The sequence below is a fragment of the Gymnoscopelus braueri genome (assembly GCF_963280865.1).
Source record: "Gymnoscopelus braueri genome assembly, chromosome: 12".
Classification (NCBI taxonomy): Eukaryota; Metazoa; Chordata; class Actinopteri; order Myctophiformes; family Myctophidae; genus Gymnoscopelus; species Gymnoscopelus braueri.
Genome location: NC_137614.1, coordinates 33,632,334 through 33,657,757, shown reverse-complemented (window position 1 = coordinate 33,657,757; position 25,424 = coordinate 33,632,334). Strand labels below are relative to the sequence as shown.

The 25,424-nt window shown below is 39.9% G+C and overlaps 2 protein-coding genes across 2 annotated transcripts in view; one reads left to right on the top strand and one right to left on the bottom strand.

Annotated features, from left to right (window-relative positions):
- LOC308096916 (plasma membrane calcium-transporting ATPase 3-like) overlaps positions 1–543 on the top strand; it is a gene marked incomplete at its 5' end in the record, with an annotated part of 38,587 nt that extends 38,044 nt beyond the window's left edge. Inside the window, one exon of the mRNA XM_080444434.1 lies at positions 413–543. Coding sequence (XP_080300560.1) covers positions 413–438 — 26 coding nt within the window. The 3' untranslated portion in view covers positions 439–543. The remainder of the gene's footprint in view (positions 1–412) is intronic.
- A 10,344-nt stretch (positions 544–10,887) lies between these two features.
- Positions 10,888–25,424, bottom strand: part of LOC308097530 (voltage-gated potassium channel subunit beta-2-like) — a 64,398-nt gene continuing 49,861 nt past the window's right edge. The window contains exons 9-15 of the mRNA XM_080445352.1: positions 25,288–25,374; positions 18,606–18,691; positions 16,934–17,054; positions 16,712–16,806; positions 15,556–15,676; positions 14,949–15,037; positions 10,888–11,825 (exon numbers count right to left, since the gene is read on the bottom strand). Coding sequence (XP_080301478.1) covers positions 11,733–11,825; positions 14,949–15,037; positions 15,556–15,676; positions 16,712–16,806; positions 16,934–17,054; positions 18,606–18,691; positions 25,288–25,374 — 692 coding nt within the window. The 3' untranslated portion in view covers positions 10,888–11,732. The remainder of the gene's footprint in view (positions 11,826–14,948; positions 15,038–15,555; positions 15,677–16,711; positions 16,807–16,933; positions 17,055–18,605; positions 18,692–25,287; positions 25,375–25,424) is intronic.

Below are 25,424 nucleotides of genomic sequence, written 5' to 3'. Positions count from 1 at the left end.
GTGTGTGTGTGTGTGTGTGTGTGTGTGTGTGTGTGTGTGTGTGTGTGTGTGTGTGTGTGTGTGTGTGTGTGTGTGTGTGTGTGTGTGTGTGTGTGTGTATAAACTAATATTGACAAAGTAAAAAGATGGTTTTGAGGAACGAAATCCGATCAAAGTAAGAGTGACAAAGGATGCAGACTTCAAAATGGCTGGTATTCTTCTTAAACATTAAAATGCAAATGATGGTACAGTATCATGAAAAAAGTTTATATTTAGATGCATGAGTTTTACTTTCATTTGAGCAATAACATAAAAAGTTTATAGTTTATAAATTGCTACTTTCACACAGGCTATCTTTCCAAATGTAATTTCTTTTCTGCTTGTTTTGCGTCTCCCTTGTCTGTTCTGTCCATTCCCTTCCACAACGCAACAGATCCGAGTGGCGAAAGTGTTCCGTAGCTCTCTTTATGACGGCCTCGAGAAGCCAGGATCCAGGAACTCCATCCATGAATTCATGGCGCAGCCTCCAGAATTCCTCATCAATGACTTGGTCCACGACATTCCCTTGATTGACGAGACAGATATTGATGATGACTCGGCGAGATCTGACCACAACAACCACGTTGACCCTACAACTGTTTGTCCAACCCCTCCTCCTCCCGCCTCCCCGCGGCCTGACCCTCCGCCCCGCCCTCGCCGCCAATCTCGACCTGCCAACCGCCGCCAGCAGAGCCTCCCGGTGGCGGCCACCCTCAACTGCAACAACAACGCAGTTGAGAGCGGAGTTCACCCCCTGATCCCAAAAGACACTTCTTCCACCCGCAGTTCCAGCCCATTGCACAGCTTTGAGACATGTTTATAATAACTCATGTACATGTACAGATTTTAGAGGAAGCAAGCAAATACACCAATGGCTTTGAGGGATATAATCTGTATAGGCTAAACCCAATAGAAAAGGGACCAATGACATCCATACTCACAGAGGAACAAAGTATTACCTTGAACAACTTTGCTGGGATGGATCATTTAGAGATCGCTTTACTAGCTAATCTTTTCTCCCCTCTGCTTTTAACCTATGATGTCTGCTTGAGAATACATTCGTTCCCTCTCAAAAAGTTTCCCCGGAAAAACATTAACCCCACAGGACAGTTTTAAATGTATATCTAGGCATGCAATAGTAGATTGCTGAGTGTGGCTGAGTGACGAACAAAGCCTAATTTATACTTCGTCGTACGATGGATTTGTGTGCCGAAAATAGACTATCAAGCTCATAACGCGTTGTGATGTGACATGTTGGGAGCTTGTAGATCTGCTGTTTTCAGCAGGCAACTCCATTGTATGACGGAGTATAAATTAAGCACAAGCTGTAATAAATTCTTGCCACTGGAGTCGAACACTTTCATGTGGAACTGTTATGGGGTTCAATCATTTTGCTTTTTAACAATATATTGTTCCAATTATTACTGTTGTTATTACTACATTTACTACCACAATTATTATATTCCGGTTAATGATGCTTCATTAATTAGCTTTATCTATTCATGTATGTATGACTGTATGTATGTATGTATGTACGTATGTATTTATGTATGTATGTTTGTATGTATACCGTCCGTCCGTTCACCAAGATGCTGTGTCTCTTTGTCTGTTTTTATATACTTCCTCTGGTCATGTCCCCAATTTTCCATTTCTGTGTTTACATGTGTTGTGTCTTTAAAAGTAAAAAAAAAGAAGAATTAACTCTACAAAGGAGATTATAAACACATATGGAAACTTCAAACACAAAATATTAACAAAATAGTACATATGAAAAGTGACAAAATGAAAAGCACTGCTCAAGCTTTGAATCTTCATGTAGATAGGTCCTTGAATTCAGTGATTCCTTTTGGACACTAAGTGGGGGAATCAACCCAGCTGAGTATTCAAAATATTAAGTTGTGTGTAAAGATTAAAGAATTTATTTAAATAAGTTTTTTAATCGCTGTGTATTCTCTTCTTTTTGAGTTGAATTCTTAATATAATTCAGGTGGGGTAGTCCTGAATAATAAATAAACTGACCTATCTGTAAACCATTTCAAACAGAAGGTGTGAAGGCTCGTTCATGAGGTGGGATTTTATTATACAAAATTATTATACAACCATCTTGAAACCCTGTAAAATCATCCACTTCACTACATTCCAGAGAGAAATATTGTACGTTGCACAGCACCACTACCTTTATTTGACAGCTTTAGTTACTAGTCACTTTTCACATGAAGATTTGACACAATGGATAATATAACTAACAAGTATGGATGTAAAAGTTGTAATTATTCACTCAACCTATGATTTGATCCGGTTCATGATACTGGGTTCATGATAGGATTTTCTTATTTTGAAATAAGATTCCATACAAATTATGATTAATTTAATTATTTCTTCTTACAAAAATGAGAAAACGCTATTTTTTTTTATTTTTTATATCAAATTAATGAATAGTTTACTGTAGGTTTGCATACTAGATCTAGATCTGTTATTTTCAGACTCAGGTCAGGTCATGCATGTAACATCCATTTTTGTAGTATTTTTTGGAGAAACCAGTGGTAGCTATCTTGTCATTACAGCGATCTATTACGACTGTGATTCCCAGAAGTTCATTTTGAAATGAAACAAAATAGTAAAGAAGCCCGTGAGCCATGTGCTTACTGTGAGCCATGTGGCCCATAGGGCAGGAGCCTATCTGTTTCTGTAGTGGAAAAAGTACTCAAATGTTTTACTTAAGTAAAAGTATCAATACTGCAATGTAGAAGTACTCTGTTACAAGTAAAAGTCTGGTGTTCAAAATTTACTTGAGTAAAAGTACAAAAGTATTGGTATCAAAATGTACTTAAAGTACCAAAAGTAGAAGTACTGAAATGTTTGAAAATAGCCGATCTACAAGCTCACAACGCGTCGCGATGCGACGCGTTGTGAGCTTGTAGATCTGCTGTTTTCAAATAGCCTAGGTATAAAATAGGACTAAAGTGGTTAATGTATGTTTTATAATGTAATCATTTACATCTGCAAAGTAACTAGTAACAAAAAAAATTAAATAATTGTAGTGGAGTAAAAGTACAATATTTGCCTCTGAGATGTAGTGGAGTAGAAGTAAAATTATTGGCAATTGGAAATACTCAAGTAAAGTACAAATACCTCAAAATTGTACTTAAGTACAGTACTTAAGTACATGTACTTAGTTACTTTCCACCACTGCCTGTTTCTGTAGCGTGAGGCAGCTTGATGTACAAGTACATCGCCTGGATACAGTATGATGCTATATGTTGCAGGGACTTACCCCCAACCTAACCCTTGATGCTGAGTGCCAAGCAGGGAGGTATATTATAGCTTATACAGTAACAGTACAAGGATGTTTTCACTGTCATATAAACTGTGCATGCGGTGAACAAGCGAACTCAGCAGCAATAACGGGGGCCAAGCAATATGCAATGTTTCTATGCAATAAGCAAGACTGAATTTGTGCGAAAGAAACAAATTCATATAAAATTAACAAATGAACATGGGAAACAGCTTAGCAGAGTACTGAGGGATTGTGGATAGTGTAATGTATTTATTTATTATGTTGCTTATAATGGCAGATCTCAAACTTGTGTTATACAAATTCAAAGTTATCAAGACAAAAGTTTGCCAAATTTAGGATTAGACACATTGGAGTACTCCAATTACTGTAGGCTTAATTGGAGTACTAATGTGTCTATGTTGTCACTTTGGTGATACAATTTGTATCACCATAGCGACAGAATGAGTCAGCTTCATACAGTATTCCGACTGTGGATGTCGGGGTGCCCTTCTACCACTGTAAGAAGTAAAAGAATAAGCATTGCTTTTAGGTCTAAATTAGGAAATTATCTATGTAGTGCCTCCATTTAGTTGTCACAGGTCAATAAAGGAGGTCAAGCCGATGTTGATAATAACTAAATATTTTTGGGTTTTAGGTTTTAGGTTAATGTTGTATACAAAAAACTAATACTCACACTCGGACCGAACCCCTCATTTGAGGACCTCTCATATTTAATGGTGTAAATAAAAAACAAAAAAGAACACTGTGCACAGCAGGGAGTGGTGGGAGGGGACAACAACCAGAGACTTTTCATGTCAAGGACCCCCAAATTAATATTTACGGACCACCATCTGAAAATATTTAGTGCCAAGGACCCCATACAAGATTTGTGTTTTGTAAAAAAAATACTCAAATCGTTTTTCAAGATTTCTTGAATATAGCAGATCTGCGGTGAGATGCCTTGTGAGCTAGTAGATTGGCTATTTTCAAATATGATGATAAAGCACATATATATATATGTTAAATTAAAATCACACCGTATGTTAATATACCATACCTATTGTTCCATTGACTTGCCTATCAGTGTAATGGGTTAATTTATATCGCTTATTTTGGCATATTTTACTTTGACTGCTCTTTATTTCTTAGAATTGTACAAACTTTGTTCAGTCAGTTAGTTGTTCAGTTAAACAAACAACAACAAAACTGCGAAGTGAGACGCAAAACAAGTGTTATTGTCAGACACTCCCTAGAAGGTAGATTCTCCATGAAGGCAGGTTCTTTTCTAGAGTAGACGCTCCCTAGCCTACAGAAGCCCCGCCCCCTCCCACCTGTGTCAAACAAACAGAGAAACAGGAGTATTTACACAAGCGCCGTCATATTTGTAACTTAAGTACAACTACAAGATTGAAATAAACAACTTTCAACTTGTAATGTAACATTCTACTTCTACCACATGGAAGTTGAGTCGAGTTGCCAACTTGCCAGTAGCCTATTGTCAGGGAGAGAAAACAGCTAAGACATGTGTGACACAGCTGAAAGAGAAGTTAATTCATCTTCATGACAAACTGAAGATTAAACTGAAGACCAGAGGGTCTTTTATTATTTTCAACTGATTGGATTCTCCAGGTGCTGAGTTTGGCACATATTATATTAGCTAAAATATACTGGCCACTGTGCTACACCAGAATGCTATGTGTAGTATTAAACATCAACCAGGATGAACATGTGACACAAGCATCTGTATGGGATCTTTGGCTAACAAGGTTCAGTGAGAAGATGGCAGCCACTCCAGCCAGGAAAATGAGGCCACTGCCATTGACACCGACAGCTCTCAGCAGGGGAGGAAAGTACTGGCCAAGCTAGCCAGATGAATGGAGGATGAAGATGACTGGAAACGTTGCTGAAGGGCTCGTCAGAGGATGAACTAGACTAGAGAGAGGGGGTCTCTAATACTCTCTATATCTCTCTATGATGAGTTCCAAAGTTTGACCCTGCATGGCATCACTTACACAACTGATGAAGTCAAGTAGAAGACTGCTCAAGGTAAGAACCTTTTTTTCTGTTTTCTGCTGCTGCTTGCACTGTATGTTTACTAATGTGATTCAAGCTGCTGTGCTGTTGCTGTCATTTTGGGACCTAATGACAGTTTGGGCAGCAGTCTGGGTTCATGACTGGCTTGGTGGCAGAACCAATTTCTATGTACTGTAGGCCTATTCCTCATGGCCTTCTTTCTTTCTATTCCTCATGGCCTTCTTTCTCTCTCTCTCTCTCTCTCTCTCTCTCTCTCTCTCTCTCTCTCTCAGGCTGTTGCTCTATTGCTGTCATATTGTGTTTGCTAATATAATACAAGCTGTTGCTCTATCTATTGCTGTCATATTGTGTTGTATGTTGTGTATCATGTTCAGTGACTGTTTGGTTGACGGATGTGAATCTATAGTCTGTGTTGTTGTTGTTGAAGGTAGTGAGTTGTGACAGGGTACAGCATGTGGGCTAGCTGCTAACTTCAATTAACCAGGTGTGGGTTTGCTATTTCCCTTCCTTTGCTAGGTCCAGTGCAATGACATATTTTCGGTCATTTTCATTTTGAAGTTTCAGTCTGAAACGGCCTCGCAACCAATCAAAAGATTCCATCCCTTCAGGCTATGGCACGGTAGAACCTCACTCACGTGGTGCACAGTGTTATTGTTTGTAGCCTGCAGGAGCAGGCTGCAGATTGGCTTTTTAGGGACTTGAGATATAAAAATACATAATGTCTAAATACATAATGTCTTTAAAAAAAAAATCTATCTATTGTTAGGTATGCCCATATGATGACCACGGATATGCTCTAAAATTGTGAAAAACATATTTTTCATTTCACTAGACCTTTTAAAAATCCTGTATGAGTACTGTCTCCTGATTGGATATAATTGTTATTCCGATCTGAAAATGTATTGTCTGTTTATTAAAGACCTCGACAGAAATATGGGTCCATAGTTTGGGTGTAGAAAGTTTCGTGTAGATTGCTCAAAAATGTCAGGAGGAGTTCGGAAACGTTTTTTTAATAAAATTCAAAATGGTAGAAGATCTAAGGGTCAGAGGTCATTGGTCACGGTGGCAAAGTTGTTCGTCATGAGGAGACATATGTGTAATGAAGTTTCATGGCTGTAGGTCAAACAGGACATGAGTTATACCTGTTCAAAGTTTGTATTTTCAATTGATTGCTATAGCGCCACCCTTTGGACAATTGTTGCGAGTTTCATGCCAAGTTTTGTAAAAAGTGACAGCAGTGGTCCACCAATTAAGTACTTAAAGACCAGGTGAGATGGCTTTTCACTTCCATATCAGCCCTCAACGGAGCCATCGACAGAGCAGTACTGTCCTCTCGTGTCTAGCATAATGAATGATAGCTCTGTGTGGAAATGGAATAGTGACTGACAGGTGCTTGTCATTATTGGTTGAAATTGGTTAGTAGGCTACCTCTCGATGCAATCATGCATACATTACTTTAATACGTTTAAGTACATTTTGCTGCTAATACTTATGCATTTTTCCTTAACTAAGATTTTTCATGCAGGACCTTTTATTGTAATTGAGTATTTATGAGCTATTTTGGTACTTTTACTCAAGTGAAGGATGTGCCTACTTCTTCCACCTCTGCACATAGTAAGTAGGACAGGGTTGCATCAAACCAGTTTCTTCTTGACACATGTTGAGATGTACTGTAAGACAATGCAAATTGCTGTCTTCTTGTATTCCAATCCACACAAAGTCCTTTAAAGCTCCATTGTGCAATAAGCACCCCTACGATAAACAACTTAAAATTCCATTGATTTCAAAATGTTGATTTTATTACAGCATTTCTTTTTTCATTTTTACAAGTTCTCAAGCTTTACACATAACTTTAGCTCCTGTCCCAATCACAATACTGTAAGCAATGCTCATATAATATACACAGGAAAAGAAAATACAAAGCAAAATACAAAATAAAAAAACACATCAGCTCCATATATACACTCTTCAGATTATATAGAGTACAGTACATAGAGTATCTGACAATCCTTAACATCATTTGGAGAGATTGCAAATGTACAAGTAGCTAATAGAACTATAATACACTCTCCCCTCATAATATGCACATTTTATTTTGTGTGGGTTAGAAAAATAAGCCCATGAAATAGCATTATTGTGATTTTGTCTTTATGAAATGCAAGAGTAGCATTCAACTATATTTCCAGGACATACTACATACAGTAAAAGGCTTAATTTTGAAACATCGTAATGAGGCAAAAATAATAAACACTGATGAAAAATTTATAAATCTGTAATGTTTCTGTGAGTAGTTATGAGTTTTAACTGTGGCAGAGAGGAAATAATATGGACAAAATATGAAAACGTGATCAATTAGACCAATGGAAGATGGCACCAGGGAAGAAATATCATGCAAAAAAAGGAAAGTATTTTAAAAAAATTATAAAAAAAAAAAAACCAAGCTGGTGAGCTTAAGGGCCAATATAATTGGTTGCACACCGCTGTTACACACCGAAAATAGATGTACTTAAGCTCATTGTCTACAAGCTTGTTGTGCTCTTCGGCTAGCTTCGGAGCACGGCGCCAGTGCGCAACTAACTATAAATCACCCTTTAGTGTAGCTTAAATTATGAAACATATAAAATGACAAACGCATCTATGTATCGTGCTCATAATGGTCACCTACTAACAGAAACAAATTCAGAACCCATGTTTTAGCATGTCCCATATACTCCTATATAATGGCTTCAGCAAACCAAGTAAAGTTGTGTGTCCTCAAGCAAGACTTTTCAGCTGCCTTAAGCTTAAATACTGTCGTGCGACAGTGTCACTCGGTGTCGAGACACTGTTGTATATGACGGACTCAGGCTTTAACTAGTGAGTGGCTTAACGTGTAGCTAAGTTCAAGAGATGATCATCAATGGCATGACTTTCCTCATGTCATCAGTGCTATTTCTACTGTACGTGACATGCCTTGTACCTCACCAGACGGAGGGTTACTTATACCTAAATGGTGATTCGAGAAATGCATCATGCTGCAATCACACCGCCATTCTCATGTTAATATAAAAGGGGAGGAATATAACACTATACGCCGCCGACACACGGTCACCAGACGCTCCCTCACATCACACAATCAAAGCCCATCAAGCAAGTCAAACAAAAGGAATAACATATTTTGTTAAAGGAATTGTTCTTCTTCTTAAATTTAACAATGAGACGTTTTAAATGCTGATTATTTTCTTAGTATTTAGTTTCCATGCTAAGTTGAAGTGGTCTAGGACTCTTGAATAATAGAGGCCTCCATTTTGAACTACTAGATTAAGCTACAGTATCCTGAAAGCGCATTCACCATTAATCTGACATGTTCAGAGTCACTTTGATCTATTTGTGGCTGGTAGTTGATGAGGATACATGGAACTATAGGTGATACGCCTACACAGTAAAATCCAGAGTGTTAAATGTATACTACTAAGGATTTACTCAGGATATTATTATTCCATTCTCTGGCACAAAGTTTTCAATAAAGAAAAGACTTATGGATCCTCTTGTGCACTGCTCACATGACAAAGAAGAAAAGAGGACGGAAAGAGAAGGAATATCTTTCACTGCAAATATTCTGGCATAATATTCTGTTGTAACATGATTTTCAGAGACGCAGGGAGACATTTTGCAACCTTCTCATCAGACACCCTCAACTGATTCCATCCTCGCCCTGCCTCTGAGCATCAGACTATACTACCGGTCTTTATAACCTTAAAGTAAGGCAGATATATTCCTCTAATACAAATTATATTCTGGTTAGGATGTAATCATTGCAGTGCATACAATATCACCCTGTTACGCTACGCCTACGTCATGACAAACTGGCCATAATACAGTATAGGCTATAGTGGAATTAAATGATTTCATGCACTTCCCTGTAACTTATCCTGAAGAGGGCACTAAAACCTCAGAAAAAAGGGCCACAGACGGCAACATCTTCCACTGTATGCATTTCTGGTATGTCATAAGCTACACTATAACAGACAAACACCACATACACCACCACCTCTTGATTAGATTGATTAGATTAGATGTGACTGATAAGCCACCACACCTCCTCTTGATTAGATTGGATGTGACTGATTGGATGTTCCCTGGCCTGCCCTGTACACATGTAGCAGAGTAACTCAGAAATACCAGAAAGTCTAATATCCCAGGTTGACCTGGATTTAAGGTGGCTACACGTTTGGGGATCAGTTTTCCTGGTGGGGGAAGGTGAAAGAGGGGTGAATTGGGGGGGGGGGCATAGATGTTTGGCTCCCCACACACCAAGATGAGTCCAACACCATATTAGATCTACTAGTAGGCACAAATAACTGGGAGGATTAAGGTGAGCAGATGGTGTTTCAGGTAATCACATTTCACCAAGAGATCTGAAGTACACATTCAAACAGCCTCAAAGCTCATCCTGCTTGGTGTAGCATTCTTAAAATGAGGCCTTTTATGTTATGCCTTTAAGCATGTCAGCACGTCTTTGGCTTTGATGGAAACAAATTTCACTCTTTTTAAGCAACAGTGCAGTGTTACTAGACACTCGTAGAGCGTGTACACACACACACACACACACACACACACACACACACACACACACACACACACACACACACACACAAGCCCTACCGAGCCATATTATTTCAGAGATTTATGCAAAGTTAAAGGGAAAACATTTGGGATCTATTATGTCTCATACAGTATATTCTGCATGCATGGACCTATTTACTGTATAGGGAGAGGGAGAGTATTTACTGGTCCCTGTGGGGAGGGGAAATGTATTGTATCTGCATTCAGCCAGCAGATGACTTGTCAGAGAGCTCAGGTGAGCATACAGGGAATCAAACCGGAAAACCTCCAATTCCCAAAGGGCCTCTCTACCCACTAGGCTTCGGCCACCCAACAAAAGCACTGCTGTGCTTTTTAAACTGCACATTTCAATCGGGAACCAGTCCTTTTGCGGCAGTCATATCTTTCATATTTAGATTTTGCAGTATAAGAATGAAATGCACAGGAAATGTGCATGTATTTACCTCTATGACACAACTACAGTCTGGAGGAATCTACTGTAGAAATAGTGCTGAGAGGCAACGGCAGCACAACACTGTGTCCATTTGTATGACATAACTGCAGAGCTAGTGCTTCACTTTGATTAAACTGCATGAGCGATCACAAAACCCTGTCTTGTGGAATAACACACGGGGAAGAGAAAAAAAAGCACTCAGGTTAACATCGCTTGTATTGGAGGAGACAAGAGGAAGGCGGGCAGGGGCCTGTGTCTAGATAAGTGCTTTGCAGACTCCATTAGGCCCTACTTAGGTTATGGTTATGCTTATATACTCTGCCGTACGACGGTGTCTTGTGATAAAATAGCTGATCCACAAGCTCACAACGTGTCGCATTGTGATGTGTTGTGAGCTTGGGCATCAGCAATTTTTTGCAAGGAACGCTGACGGATGACAAAGTAATTCATAAATCAGAGTTTAATGGCAACTATCGAGGACACAAGTGTGGATAGTGCGCCATTTGCAAAACCCTTGAAGTTAAATTAAGTTGATGTCATAACGGGAAGGGACACTTTTGGGGATTCTCGGATCTCAAATGGATTCTTTGTGAATTGGAATTTTGGGGTTGATTTATGAGAAAAGAAAAATACTATATATGACGTAGGATGTGAGCCCAACTGAAACGTTTTGATATGCTAAAACAATTGGCAAAGAAAAAGAACACCAGCCATCACTCAACGCACGCACTTAAAGGGACACTGAGCTCACCAAGTTAAAGAGGAAATGCATTAAACTGCTGTTCCGTATTCCGGTACTTTGCAATGTTTTATTCATTTGCGTGATACAGTATGATTAACGCATTTTAAACCGGTATCTCCAAAGCAATTGTTTTTTTTCTTCATTGTTTACAGACTGCTGTCCATGCTGTACTGTACATGTATCTTACAGCTTTGGTTTACCCAGGAACTGCTCAAGGATTACAATAGTTTATAAAGTGCATGAGTGATTTAGACAATGGACAGAAAAGCTGATCAGTATTTTCCTCTATATTCTTTCTTTTTTGGATGTCGGTGTAGGGTGTTCAAACGAATGGGAATTTGTATGCATATTCTAAACCATACACTTGTTAATTGTCAAGGTCTTGATAAGACCTGGAAACACTGAAATGTTCAGTTGGGTGATTTCTACACAATAAAATCCTCAGTTAATGTGTCCATTCATAACTATGAGAGTTAAATGAGCACGCAGGATTTTACGGTGTATTCTGCCAACTGTCCCAACTCTCTTTCATCAAAATGGCTTATATGTTTCCTATGTGCCTTGGTGGGTCTCAATCATAAGCAGCTGCATCACCGATGGTCCCCCGCTCTGGGATCTGTAGTCTACTGGGTCCTGTAGTCCTTTTTACTGTAGGGCTTGTTCCCCAGGATGCTGTCTACCTCATGATTAATGGAGGAAGATAACTTTGGAATGACCTGTGAAAGAAATGAGGCAAAGAAAACAAATTATTTCATTATTCATTATTTAGGCATATTCCATAGAAGCACAGTGATAGAAAGGTATCACCTGGGCCAAAGGAAGCTAATGCAGTGGTTCTTAAAAAAATGTACAACACAAATCTTGTATGGAGGTCCCTGGCAAAAAATATTTTCAAATGCGGGTCTGTGACAAAACACATATTAATTTGAGAATCCTTGACATGAAAACGTTTTAGAACCATTGAACTAATCGACCCAAAGTTAAGTGAAATTCAAGATGATGGTAATTTCCTAGGAACCAGTATTCTGCCTGCAGCCAGTGTTTACATGACCTTTGATTGACTCATGTATGCTCTGAGGGAAATCCTCTTACGGTACAGTATATTTACACCTCAGCTGAAATAGATCTCAAATGACACCAGCTCCACGGAACCACTGGGTTTCACATGTGGGCTCAAACTCCCTTCCAAAAGTCTGCTGTCCTTAAACCTAAATCCTGTTACATATACCTGTATATATTTATTGATAAGACTGTGCTAGATTCATTCAGTCAGAGACCCCAGTATGCAAATCTAGTGACAGAATCTAAGTTCATTATTACATTTTTATTGATCTTGTTTTGGCTTTTGAGTCTTACGCTTACCTATACCTCTTCTGTGTTTCATTCAAAATAGCACAAAAAAAATGCACATCTACAGGCTCACAACGTGTAGTAGTATATACAGGGCTTAAACAGTTATCCTTCAGACAAAATGTGTGCATACATACAATAGACAAAGCTAATGTATACCTCTCATTCCCATAATAATCACACAAACATTATGTAAACAACAAAATGGATGGGAGGAGGAGATGATGCTGAACAAATGAGCTCTGCGCCTGAGCGAGGAGATTTCCCCATCTGGCTATAAATAGCTTTAGGGTCCAACAATGTTGGAGGAAAAAAAAGGGAAAAAAAGCACACTGAGTGAATCTTCCAGAAATCAAATTAGACACAAGACAGTTGTTGCTACTGACAGCATGACACTTGATGCTAAATCAGTGTAAGCTGTTTACATCTTTGCCTCTTTGACCATAGATGCAGCATGACCTTATTAGCTTCTCAAGTGATGGAGCAGAGAAAGCGATAGCATCAGCTTGCCTTTTGTTAAAGGAGAAAATGGAAATCAGCACTGTCCGGTGGAAACCTTGTATGTCCTAAACCGTAGCTTTTCAGGAAATAGGGAAAACAGCCTGTGTTCCCATGGATCCAATGTAATTATAATTTAGTCACAATACTTTGGTTCATTGGTTCAATATTCCTAAATCGCACACACATGCTTGACCCCTTTTACTTTCAAAATCGTTAAAAAATTGCTTAAATAGCTGATCTGCGTCGCATAAATACAGAGATAAAAGGTTTCTGCCTGACAGCGACAATTTGCAAAGAAAGGGCAAAAAAAAGGAAACTGACTATACATTCTAAATTCTACACCCGGCCTAATGCATGTTTCTCAGGCAGTGGGTCGGTCTGCACCTGTGAGTCACGGAATGTTCTGGCAGCAGTGATAGAAAAACAACAACCTCAACCACTTACAACCCTCTATTCTTAGTCAAACGGACCTGAGTTACAACTGCACTAGATAGATCGGCTATTTTTGGACCGCTTTTTTTCTGTCTACAACCACTCTTTGCCAAAGCTTGTAGATCTGCTATTTTTGGCTAATGTTTCTCCCAGAATATGGATGCTGGAAGTGTTTAAATGACTATATCAGCTTCAGCCATATCATACATGAAATTAATGAAAATCATTGGTTTCCTCAAACAAACAACGGTATGATTTGGATAATGGTCAGCAGTAATGTACACCGTGAGTCATAGTCAATGGGCTAAACTTATTGCGTTCCTCTCTCAGGCGCAGAGCTAATTTATTCAAATCTCCTCCCATCCATTTTGTTGTTTACATAATGTTTGTGTGATTATTATGGTATGGTCCTTTTAATGAAAAAAAACCCTGCATTATCCAACACAGTGGTTATCAACCCTTTCTGGACCATGGGGCCCACTTTTAACTTTTAAATCTCAAAAGCGTTAACGACTAACCCATCTGATCACTTAACATGGCAGCCAATAGGCTGCAGTGTTAAAGGTAGGGTAAGTGATTTTCACTGGTTAAAATAAGTGTTAAATAGCTCTATATTCTGATAGTACTCATTGCTATAGAGTGTTTGTTCAGTAAAAGGACTCTCCTCGTCTCTCCAGCTCTTTATAAAACAGATAATGCATTTTCGTTTCAGTTTCAGTTTCATTTCCAATTTTATCCAATCAGGATAGAGAACTCAATCAGGATATAGATTAAACAAGTGAAATTGGAAGTGATGACACTAAGAAATGAGCAGGCAAAATTGGAACTGGAACACTATAAAAATGAAGCTTAAAAATGGGTACTTGTATTTTCTGTTTATTAAAGAGCTGGAGAGACGGGGAGACATCTGTTACTGAACAAACACTCTATAGCAATGAGTACTATCAGAATATAGTGCTTTAACCTTTTAACAAAATACTTTTTGTTTTAACCCAAAAATATCACTTACCCTACCTTTAAGTGATCAGATGGGTGAGTCGTGTATATTCTCAGAATGATGAATCAATTGATTTTGGTTCCAGCTTGGATCAGTGGAACTAACATTGTATATTTTAAGTTCCTATTTATTAGTATTACAAAGAAAACTCAGAAAATATACCATGACATTTATTTCTATCTTTTTATATATATATTTTTTCAAATTAATGTCATATTATCATTACAATCTTTGTGTTTTGCCTATTATTTGGGGACCCACTTGCATTACCCTCACGGCCCACCAGAGGTCCCCGGCACACGGGTTGACAATCACTGATCTAACATACTTTTTGACATTAAGGATAATTCATGCTGGCTTCCCACCAGCAGTGAACACCAGCTATTTGTTTCGTCCGGCCAAGCCGGATGCACCAAGGAGGAATGGAACCCCAGTCTCACCACAGATGGTGGGTACTAGATAGGCTTACTTTACCCCTGGGCCCCTGGATGCCCCAAGCCTGCGTGCGTGCGTGCGCGCGTGCGTGTGTTTGTATGTGTGTGTGTACGTGCTGCCTCACCTGTATCGCTCCGATATTTTCCATCAGTTGGTCGGTGGTGGTGGCTCCCAGTAGAACAGAGCTTACCCCCTCATTTCGTAGGCACCAAGCTACAATCCACAACAAAGAACAGCATTATGAAAGAAACTCCTGGTTGGACGTGCACATGTGCACGTGTCTAGTTTTGTGTGTATTTTCACATACTGTTGTTGTTGTTGTTGTTGTGGGAAGCGACATAGAGGGGAGAGACGCTGGATCAGTTTTTACCCAGAGATGAGAAGTGGAGCCATCTGTTCAGAACACCACGGGGAACTCCAACAGTGCGTGCACATGTGTGTGTGTGTGTGTGTGTGTGTGTGTGTGTGTGTGTGGTGATGTACTGATGTGTGTAAAAGCGACTTATGCATACATCTAGCCAGTGACAAAGCAATAGACTGTAAACAACTGACAGGAACAGTCTGTTTACACGGATTGAATTCCATAACCAAAGACAAAATAAAAAAATTAAAACACAACAACAAAGGAGGATACACTTTCAAAACGGACGGAACAAAGGGGACGGATGCACGCACAGGAACAGGACGGACAGACAGAGAGAAAAAGAGAGAGCGGCAGGGTGTTTGGTTACCGATAGCGAGCTGGGGCAGAGTGCAGCCCAGCCGCTCGGCGATGGCCTGCAGCTCTTTCAGCTTCGCCTGCTGACGGCGCCCCTCCTCACTCAGGATCTTGTCCTTCATCCACTGGTAACCCTGTTGCAGACGGCACAGCACACAGAGCTCAGGACAGAGCGAGACACAATCCCTCGGACAGACAGTCCCCCTTCACGTGATCCTCAGCTTTTGAATAGCAATGCTTTTTTTAGGACTTGTGGCTCTTTTGGACTACAAGAACTAAGCGAACCGTGCCGTGCCATGTAACATTTTCACAAGTTCTGGATTTGTTTCCGTATGCTACAAGTACGGTTCTTAGAACCGTACTGTTGCTCTGGATTGGTCAGGCTCAGGTGATACTTGTGAAAATTGTGAAAATCTACTAGCTCACAACATGTTGCATTGCAATGCATTGTGAGCTTGTACATCTTCTATTAAAAAAAAGAAGAGAGGGGGGGTTTAAACAAAATCAAACTGAAAAACTCTGAAAAACTGTTAATGGACAGAGTTTCTTATGACGTACCTCAACCTTCAGGGCTGGTTCTGGTTATAATGTAAACGTAAACACAGAACTTAATGGGTTCTGGAAAGTGTCAGGTTATGGAAGGTTCTGGCCTGGGTTACCCTTCGCAGTCGAAAAGAGCCTTACCTTAGGTGGGAGGGGTTTTCACTTTGTGCCAAAAGCATGCAGGAATTGGGAAAGGGAGTAATTACTGGTCCCCCAGATGAGTGCATGGGGGAGGGAGCTGTTAAGGCTTGAGTGTCTTGCTCAGAGACACTTGGACGTGTAGACATGGGCGAGCCGTGGGCGAACCTTCCGATTCCCAGACGGCCTCTCGACCCACTTTGCTACGCCCGCCAGGAAAATCCCTCTCACCAGGTAAACCAGCCTGAACATCTCTAGATGCTCCATTAATGAAGTCAAACTTCACAAACATCCACAAAATGGTGAATCAACCAGCAGGCTGCACAGTAAATAGTGTTAATTTGTGTACAAATGGAACCTGTAAAATGGTGTCATTGAATGGACCCATACATTTCCATTTAATGACACACTGTAGTATTGTACTGTGTGTGTGAGGCCTGTGGATTCAACAGAGATGACTCAGTCATCTACATCGGGTTGAGTGTTACCTTTAGCGAGGCCCGTGAGTACGGTGGTACCCCGCTGTCATACTTCCCTGAGATGATGCCACACGCCAGTGGGGACCACGTCATGGCTCCGACACCTGGCACACACAACCAGGGCACAATGGCACACGCCTGTTTACCATTCATACTGTAATAACCTCCGCCAACGAGTTTTATGATTTCCACATTCCATCCACGTCCGACCTCTGCAGCAGGAGCACTCACCTATCTTGTGGAAGAGCTCTGGGAGCTGAACTTCGACCTTCTCCCTCTGGAACATGTGGTACTCTGCCTGCTCACAGATGGGTGGAATCAGGTTGAATTGACGAGCCACGGAGTACGCCTCCTGAATGACACAATGGCATACGTTGATGAGTTGATACGTGGTTAGTCATAATAATTATAATAATGTGGTCCTCACTCCTTTGCGATATTTGTCACTGTATATTTGCATATACAGTGAAATGTAGTATCTGCATTTGATTTAACCCATCCTAAGTATCAGGAGCAGTTAGGGTTTAAGAGTCTTGCTCAGAGACACTTAGAGACGGAGACCGGGGACGGGAACTTCAGTTTCCCAGGCGGTCTCTCTACCCACTATCTAGAAAATAGTCTTAACAGTGGTGATATTGTGGGTAGTGTTTGACTCTGTAAAATGGATGTGTCAGAGCAAGTTAGAACTGTTAGGGCAGCTGTTAATGTGGGAGGAATAGAACACCAACTTCCACTGACAAATGCCTGAGGTCGCCGCTTGAGGGGTCAACAACAATGGCAACAACATCACTGGATGGAGTTGAAACAGCAAGCTAGCATGCCTCCCTGGAGCAGATTACAGTGTTTCCCATGTGGCATAGCTGTGGGAAGATGTTTTAACTTGCAAGCCCTCCCACGTAGGGGGAAACAAGCGTCATGGACCTGCAGCACCATGGACAGCTACACTGTCACAAAAACACGCAATCCAGGTTTTAAACCCTGATGAATTACTAGGCTGATGTTTTATTTTACTAATTCTGTCTTTTTCACAAGACAGGCAATAAGGTTACAATATTCTCTCCCTCTCTCCCACTCTCTCTGGTGTAGGCAGCGAAAAACAAGACACTTCCATTAAAAATCGTAACCTTTAATAGACTGATACACAAAATCATGCTTAGCAGATTACAGGATTTTAATGACAAAAAAACTATTTAGAATTACGGTAAATGCGGGATGGCAATATTACGAGAATGGGGACGTCATGCATCATCGTGCATACGTTGCAAAATCACTTAAACATAACAGTATTGGTGCACAGCAGCCCATCAGAACATAATACAGTAAGTATGGCATGGGAGCCCATCAGAACATAAACACAGCAGGCTATGGTACGGCCCGCAGGGGCAGAAAGCAATGAACAGGACACAGTCACAGACGGACAGTGCATTCAGGATAATTATAGCAAAAAAGCTGTAGTTTAAAAATATTAATTTTCTTTTATTCCCCTACCCCAGTTCCATTATTATTTATATGAATTTTGTGACAGATTTTATTTGCATCAATATGTTCATCAACCTCCTGGGGGTGGGACTGCAAGGGGGTACGGCACCTGGTGGTGGGGGTGAGACGCACTCCTAGTTCCCACAGTACATTAACTTTTATATCTTGTATATATGTGGACATGTGGATTTATGTGGCCCTGCCCTAGATGGCGTCTACACAAGAATGCTACGAATGGCACTAGGTGTCACACGGCGGACCACATCAAGAAATGTGGACCTCTATGGGGACCTACAGTACCACGGATCACAGACCAGGTCAGATAGGTCGATTCAGGAGTCCCAAGTGTTGGCTAGTCTGCACTCTCGCATCGCATCATCATCATTTATGTGGACATAAATAAATTATTCAAAAGTGAACTCACCATGATCTCCATGGAACTCCACCTTGACGTGCCCCAGTACATGGCCATGCCTTGGTTGATCACATGGGTCATTGCTCTAACCGTCTCTATGAAGCAAAACACCCCAAAACAACAAAGTTATATCGGTGACATTTATTTAAGACGGATAGATAGATAGCAGAAATGACTCAGTAAACATGGAATACAAAGTTGTCAGCTTCTTGCAGCTCTGTTATGTTGTGATGTTTCTTAATTTTCACATCAACACCAATTTATGACCATTTTGTTTCCAGCAGATAAAGGGCATTGTTCTCATCAATAAACCCCTCACAAATCACTTTGGTCTCACAATGGTGTTACAATTGTAGATGTACCTTGCCTTCAAAGGTAAATAGATAATCAGAATGGGTTGACTGGACGTACAGTACATAATTATGTCATGACTGGGAGATGTACATCACTCTTGCAAAACTGCTACCAGAACCCTGCTGTCAACATGCTTTGTAATCCTCATTTACCAGTCTCTCAAGTCAGCCTATCTCTCCCACAATCATCAATTTCTACATAGGCTGTGTAATTCCACCCGGTAAATGTTGAGAGAAGAGGAATATGTCATCTCATATGGAAGGATATTGGACCAATCACGACACAGTGTTCACGAAAATGTATTTTAAATACATTTTCGTATCTGGTAAGCAGCAAGCTAGCTAGGCTTTGACTAAATTGGTTTACCGGTAGTAGTTATTTATGCGACTCCACGGGCGATGCTGAAGTGGGGAAATTACATGACATCTATTTATTTTCTATTCAGTTTCATAGATTCCGAAGTATGGATGGGTCGGCGGAAACATTTGAAAATTGTGGGAGACAACGTGCCTGTCTTGAGAGACTACTCATTTTTCTGAAGTGTTTGTATTATTGTGGCGTTTACCTGTAGCTACACAAACAGAAGGACAATAACAGTTAACGAGAGAACTGGAAGGAGAAAGAGGAAGACGGACGGAGGAGGTACGTGTTCAAACCGAGCATAGCAACAAAAAGAACTTCAAAGGTCGGCAAAGAAACACTCACGAGGTATCTATTTGATGTCCAAACTTTCACTCAGCCGACTACTTTGAAAGACAAAAGAGAATGCAACACAGCACAACACTCGCACCACCAAACTCTCCCAGGTCCCATCTACAGTGCTATTGCATCTACTGCTTGCTGGTGCGTTTTTTACCAGTAAGTGTTAATGTTTTTAATACAGTATACATGATTGTCTCCATAAGTTTGTTGAGAATACGGAAGCAAACAAAGGGTCAGCGACAACAAAGAACTCTACGGGCCCCGCGCTACAGTACACCATGTGGTAGCACATGCAGACAAGCTGGTTTGCCTCTAAAGGTGAATGACCCTTAGGAATAAAAGGCTTGATGAAGATTGGCCTTACACAATATTATTAAAAAGAACAGTTAAACACGGAGAAAGGAGGAGAAGGTCTATACATTAGCTTTGCAGTCAGACATGCTCTGCATGAAAGAGCATGCAATTGTGAGTGCGTGTGTTTGTTAGCAAGTGAGTGAGTGAGTGTGTATGTGTATTTTTTGTTTTAGCAAAGAAAAAGGTCATCTTTCAAAATAAATGTAACCACTGTAGTATAGCTTGAAAAAAAGCAGAGGGCCCTGTCCTGGCAATGACCTTTGGACTACTTACTACACAGTACAATCTTGAGTCTTAATTTATCTATTTGTAACTCTGAAAGTGTACAAATGTAACCATTTGGGCATTTGTACACTCTGTGTTAAATTAACACTCAGGATTTACTGTGTGTAGATAGTCAGTCCTTTCCCTAGCCCACCCACCCAGCTTGTCCTTTGAGATTTTGAGCGCACTCACATACTTTGGAAAACATCAGTATATGCCCATGTACATTTATGTAACTTAGTTTCATTTTGCCTAAATTGTCTATAGTGTATAATGGATCATATATGTAAATTTACAGTAGGGATGTGTGTGTATAGGAGGAGTTAGCTTTGTCAAATCTTTAATTTGAGGTGTCCAGCTGATAATGAAAATCTAATTAATTAGAGTAATTGTGAAGTGTTTAACTACCTCAAATGCGCAAGAAAAATAGCCTGGTTCTCACCTGTTTTTTCCAGATTGAATGATAACTATGATTATGTTGTTTTAAACAGCATTCTAACTCAACTATGATGATGACAGCAATATTGTTTTGATCACTTTTAGAGTGAATTGATAAACGATAGTAACACTGACAGCCAATGAAAATCCATCCGAATTTACAGGGTGTCCGGTTCAACACGTCACTCACATTCACTCACATTCGACATGTTTACAGAGCGTTATAGTTCATCAGTGCTCACACATCATTGTAGTTATCATTCTTTGTGTGGATGGCCCATTGCAGTTACTGTCTGAATCTAATGCCGTGACTCATTGGATCATTGGATCTGTCAGATCAAACTGGAGGCAAGAGCATTGCGGCCATTCAAACACAAAGGGAAGAACATGACCCGTCAGATTTATCTTTTAAATAGCCCAAATCCCTGAGATGTACAGGCTGTTTCAAATCTATTGTTGCTTGTAGATATGTGAAAACCCCTGTCAACAAGGGTTCAACACAAATTGAAAACAATGTGAACTGGCAATAAAGGATGGCTAATGACATTTTTGTAAGCTAGCAAACTTACTACTATAACAGCTGGACGTTCAGCTGGGTGTTCACAAAGGTTAGAATGTTTAGGGCATACAGTCTATATAAAATAAGACTTTCTATTTCTATGGTTCAGGGCAACTGTGTTATTGTTTACACCCTGAAACTATCATTAATGTCTCATTTGTATAATTCACATTGGTGGTCATGGTGATTAAAAATTTCCGTCAGCTCCTTCCAGCTTTCTAATAATTTTCTTTCTTATCTCATTCTACTATCTATGGCCTACATTAATGTGCATTGTAAAAAAATCTTTGTTAACGTACAATAAGTGAACATAAAATATGCCCCCCCTCAAAAGTTCTGTCTCTGGCTCATAGCTTCCCGTATGGTGAAGATACACAAATATTGTTTCTCTGCAAACTTTCTACCTCTGTAGATGGGGAGTATACGTAACATAGAACAGTTAATGCAATAAGAACTACAGTACAAAACTGATTAATGGTGAACCTAGACTATATTGCTGTCAACTGTTTGATCAGCAGTTGCAGGGCTCGGCTTATCTGCCATCCCTCAAAGGGAGATGATCTACAAGCTCACAACACGTCGCGATGTGACGTTAGATCTGCTTATTTTCAGCACGAGACACGGTCATACGACTAGGAATAGATCAGGCATGAACCTGCGTTCAACAATTCTACATTTTTTACATCAACGGTTGTAGCATTCTCAATATCTTAGACACCACTGCCAACTCAGACATTTATTTGAAATACTGCTGTAGCTGTATGAGTAACAATAACAAATTCATAAAGATGAGAAAAGAGGTTGTACTGTGACCTCTGTCCAATAACACAGGATTATTATAATAGTCTATATATATATATATATATATATATATATATATATATATACACACACTCCAGCTATACCTCATATGCTACGTATTAATGGAGCGATAATTGAATGAATACAGTATGCAGGCCTTAATATTTGGGTATGGATAACATAGGATATCTGTACAAATCAAGCACAACCAGAGGGTATTGAGGGGAAGAATGGCAGTTTTGAAATAAAACTGAGAACACAGTGAGGGGGAAAGAAAAAATAAGTAAATAAATAAACAGAAATAAATAGTACATGAGGGACCCCTTTCAGTGGATGAACTCCAAAATGTGCTGCTGCTGCTGTTGTTGTTGTTGTTGTTGATGTTTGTAAAGATCCATTATTAAAATATATCAATCACTACTTCTACTGCATTCCACCTTCTCTATTGCTAAGGGGAAAAGGTCCAGCATTTTATGGATTTAAGGAGGGTTTTGAAAAAGGAAAAGTGGCACAAGGCTACAGTAATTATAGGAAATCACTGCCATAAAATGCTGTTTGTGGAGAGAACACTATTCACTGAGGGTACCATGTACCTTCCATGATGAATGTTCTGGACTTTGTGGAGTGAAATGGGTCTCCTGGTGACAAAAACAAAACAAGATTGTGAAGAAATCTGTGAATGAAAAGACAAAAAAAAACTCTGATGTTTCCCCATCATGCATGGCAACCCACATAATGTTATTTTAGTGGATTATGGGAATTAAAGGCAGGCAGCGACCAATTTAAACCTCTAATCAACATATGCACATTTCTGGTGCCTGCTGAGCCTCTACCGTCACAGCCTAATATTAATAATAATAAGGGCAAGTCAATATTTCTCATAAAGCTTTTAATGCAGCCCAGGGTTCATTCAAAACATGAAGCGATGCATTCATGATGAATTACATCATGTGGCATACAACAAACTAATTAAACAAAGTAAATATAGCTGATGTCCTATTGCAGCTTAATGTTTCCATGTGATACCCACAAAGTTCATACAGGTCCCACCTCCTATGGGTATAGGGCTGAAATGTTGTCCAGCTTACTGGAACTTCCTGTAGCCCTGTACTTCCTCTACTTCAAGTTAGACACTTTTGGCAATAGTTCTTGTCCAGTCTAAATCCCTTGCAATTACTTCAGCTGTAACTTCAGCTTTCCTTCTGCATGGTATTTTCATCTACAGCTTTCTAGCCATGTGATGTAGATAACATCAGCTGTGGTTACCCTGTCACTCACATACTGCACTTATGCCCAAAGCTAATAATCTGTCTGGAGCTAAAGCAAACATGACATTCGCAAGACATGACTGCGGCATCATGTCTCCTTGCGTGTCCCGGAACACGCACTTCAAAGTGGTTGCCAAGAAAAGCAGAGCTTGAAGTTTGCCTGAATGCTGAGTCATGGCGGAGGTGAGATGCAGGACATGGTGGCCTGTGGTGGTAATTATCTCTATAGAGACAACATCAGGGTGACAATAAGCCTACAGCTGTCAACATCGCGCTACAAGGTCACTTCAGCAACACCCATCTGCTCTGTGTTTGGTTACCCATAATAAATATAACTTTGTGCACCCCTGAATATCAAGTATCTTTTTTTATACACTGATGATTTTTCTTTTTCAGCCTGAAACTGCTGGCTTCAACAGAGGAGGGACCTTTCAATTCAGTGATGCACAGACAATTAAACAACTATGGCATCTTATTTAACTTGATTTACACTTTGTGGTACGGTGGTGTTGCTCGCCGAAAATAGCAGATTTACAAGGTCACACTGCGTCGCATCATTTGTCGTATGACAAAATATAAATCAGGCTTTAGATGAATCAATGTCACAAACAACACACAGAGTGCAAAGACTACAGGTATGTTTCAAAAAGCTTTATACCCTGTATATATAAGATCTGTATATAACTGTATATATAACGACGCAATGTGATATAGCTCTGTTTAACACAACACTGTACCCCCTCCAACTGTATGTACTTTCCCCATGTTCTTAAACCATTTTTATTAGACTTGCTTTGGCAATGTAAACGTATATTATATATATATACATATATATACTTGGGCTAGCCATTGGTTTTGACAGTGCTGAACGCCCCCCCCTCCCCCCATAGAAAAAATATTTCTATGCAAAGATTCGGTTACAGAAATCCTTATGAAAACCTTATAGTAGGGCATATTTGACACTTTATAAGGGAGGTGAGGGGTTTTCAGAAACACCTTTGATATCAGTTCCACCCGTAAAGCTGCAGTCCGTTGCTATCTTAACGCTGCAAGTTCCATGTCAACTGTAACTTCCAGGATTTAACTGTAACACCCAGGATTTAACTGTAACACCCATGATTCGAGGGAACCAAACGTCTACAGCTGACTCAAGAGGTCATTCCTGCTTGGCCTGGGGAGATACTGTGATGGGCTTCTGAGCTTCAGGCAGGGCTACTTGTCAACCTGTGGGTGTCTGACACCAGGGTCTAAAGGTCTCAATGGAAGAGTAGGGGGACCACCTCCAACCACTGCAGATATGGTAGTTATATTGTATTAACATATACTCTACCATACCAATTATTATTAGAATTTTTAATTCAATTTAAAAGCATATGCTGCAGATGTGCACATACAATAAAATGGCATTATTAAATGAAGTCCCGGATTGCATCTTTAAGGAGAGAATTCAACATAGTCTCAACATTGTGTTATCAGGACAGTGCAAAATCCTGAATGTTACTTTAACTCAGAGAGTGTACCAATGGAAACAGATGGACTCATTTGTACACTCTCTGAGTTACAACTACTCTATAGAGTTGCACATTTTTAGAAAGGAATAGTCTAATATACACACACGTGCGCGTGTGTGTGTGTGTGTGTGTGCGAGCGCACTCGCATGCTGTGATCTGAGTTAAGGCGGTTACACACCGGCGAATATGCGAATATACGCAAAATTCTGAGCTTTTCCGCTTTTTCGCTCCATGTAAGCTTGCATTGACTTTATAAGTTTTTTTTTTAAAACGTATTATTCGCATGAAAAAAATCGCCCCTGTGTGTAAGGACCTTTAGAGTAAGAGAGGGTGAGTTGGTAGATTTAGGATTTAACACTGGTGTATTTTGTTTTATCTACAATACCATGCTTTTGAGCATTAGCTAATGACTAACATGTGTTGTGGATGGGTGTACCTACCTTCCATGGGTGTGTTGGGGTCTGGACGATTTGCAAACACCACATCCACGTATTCCAGCTGAAGTCTCTCCAGTGATGCTCTAAGACCTGTTACCATGACAACAATGACGCTGTTTTTAACAACCTTTTTTAATTTA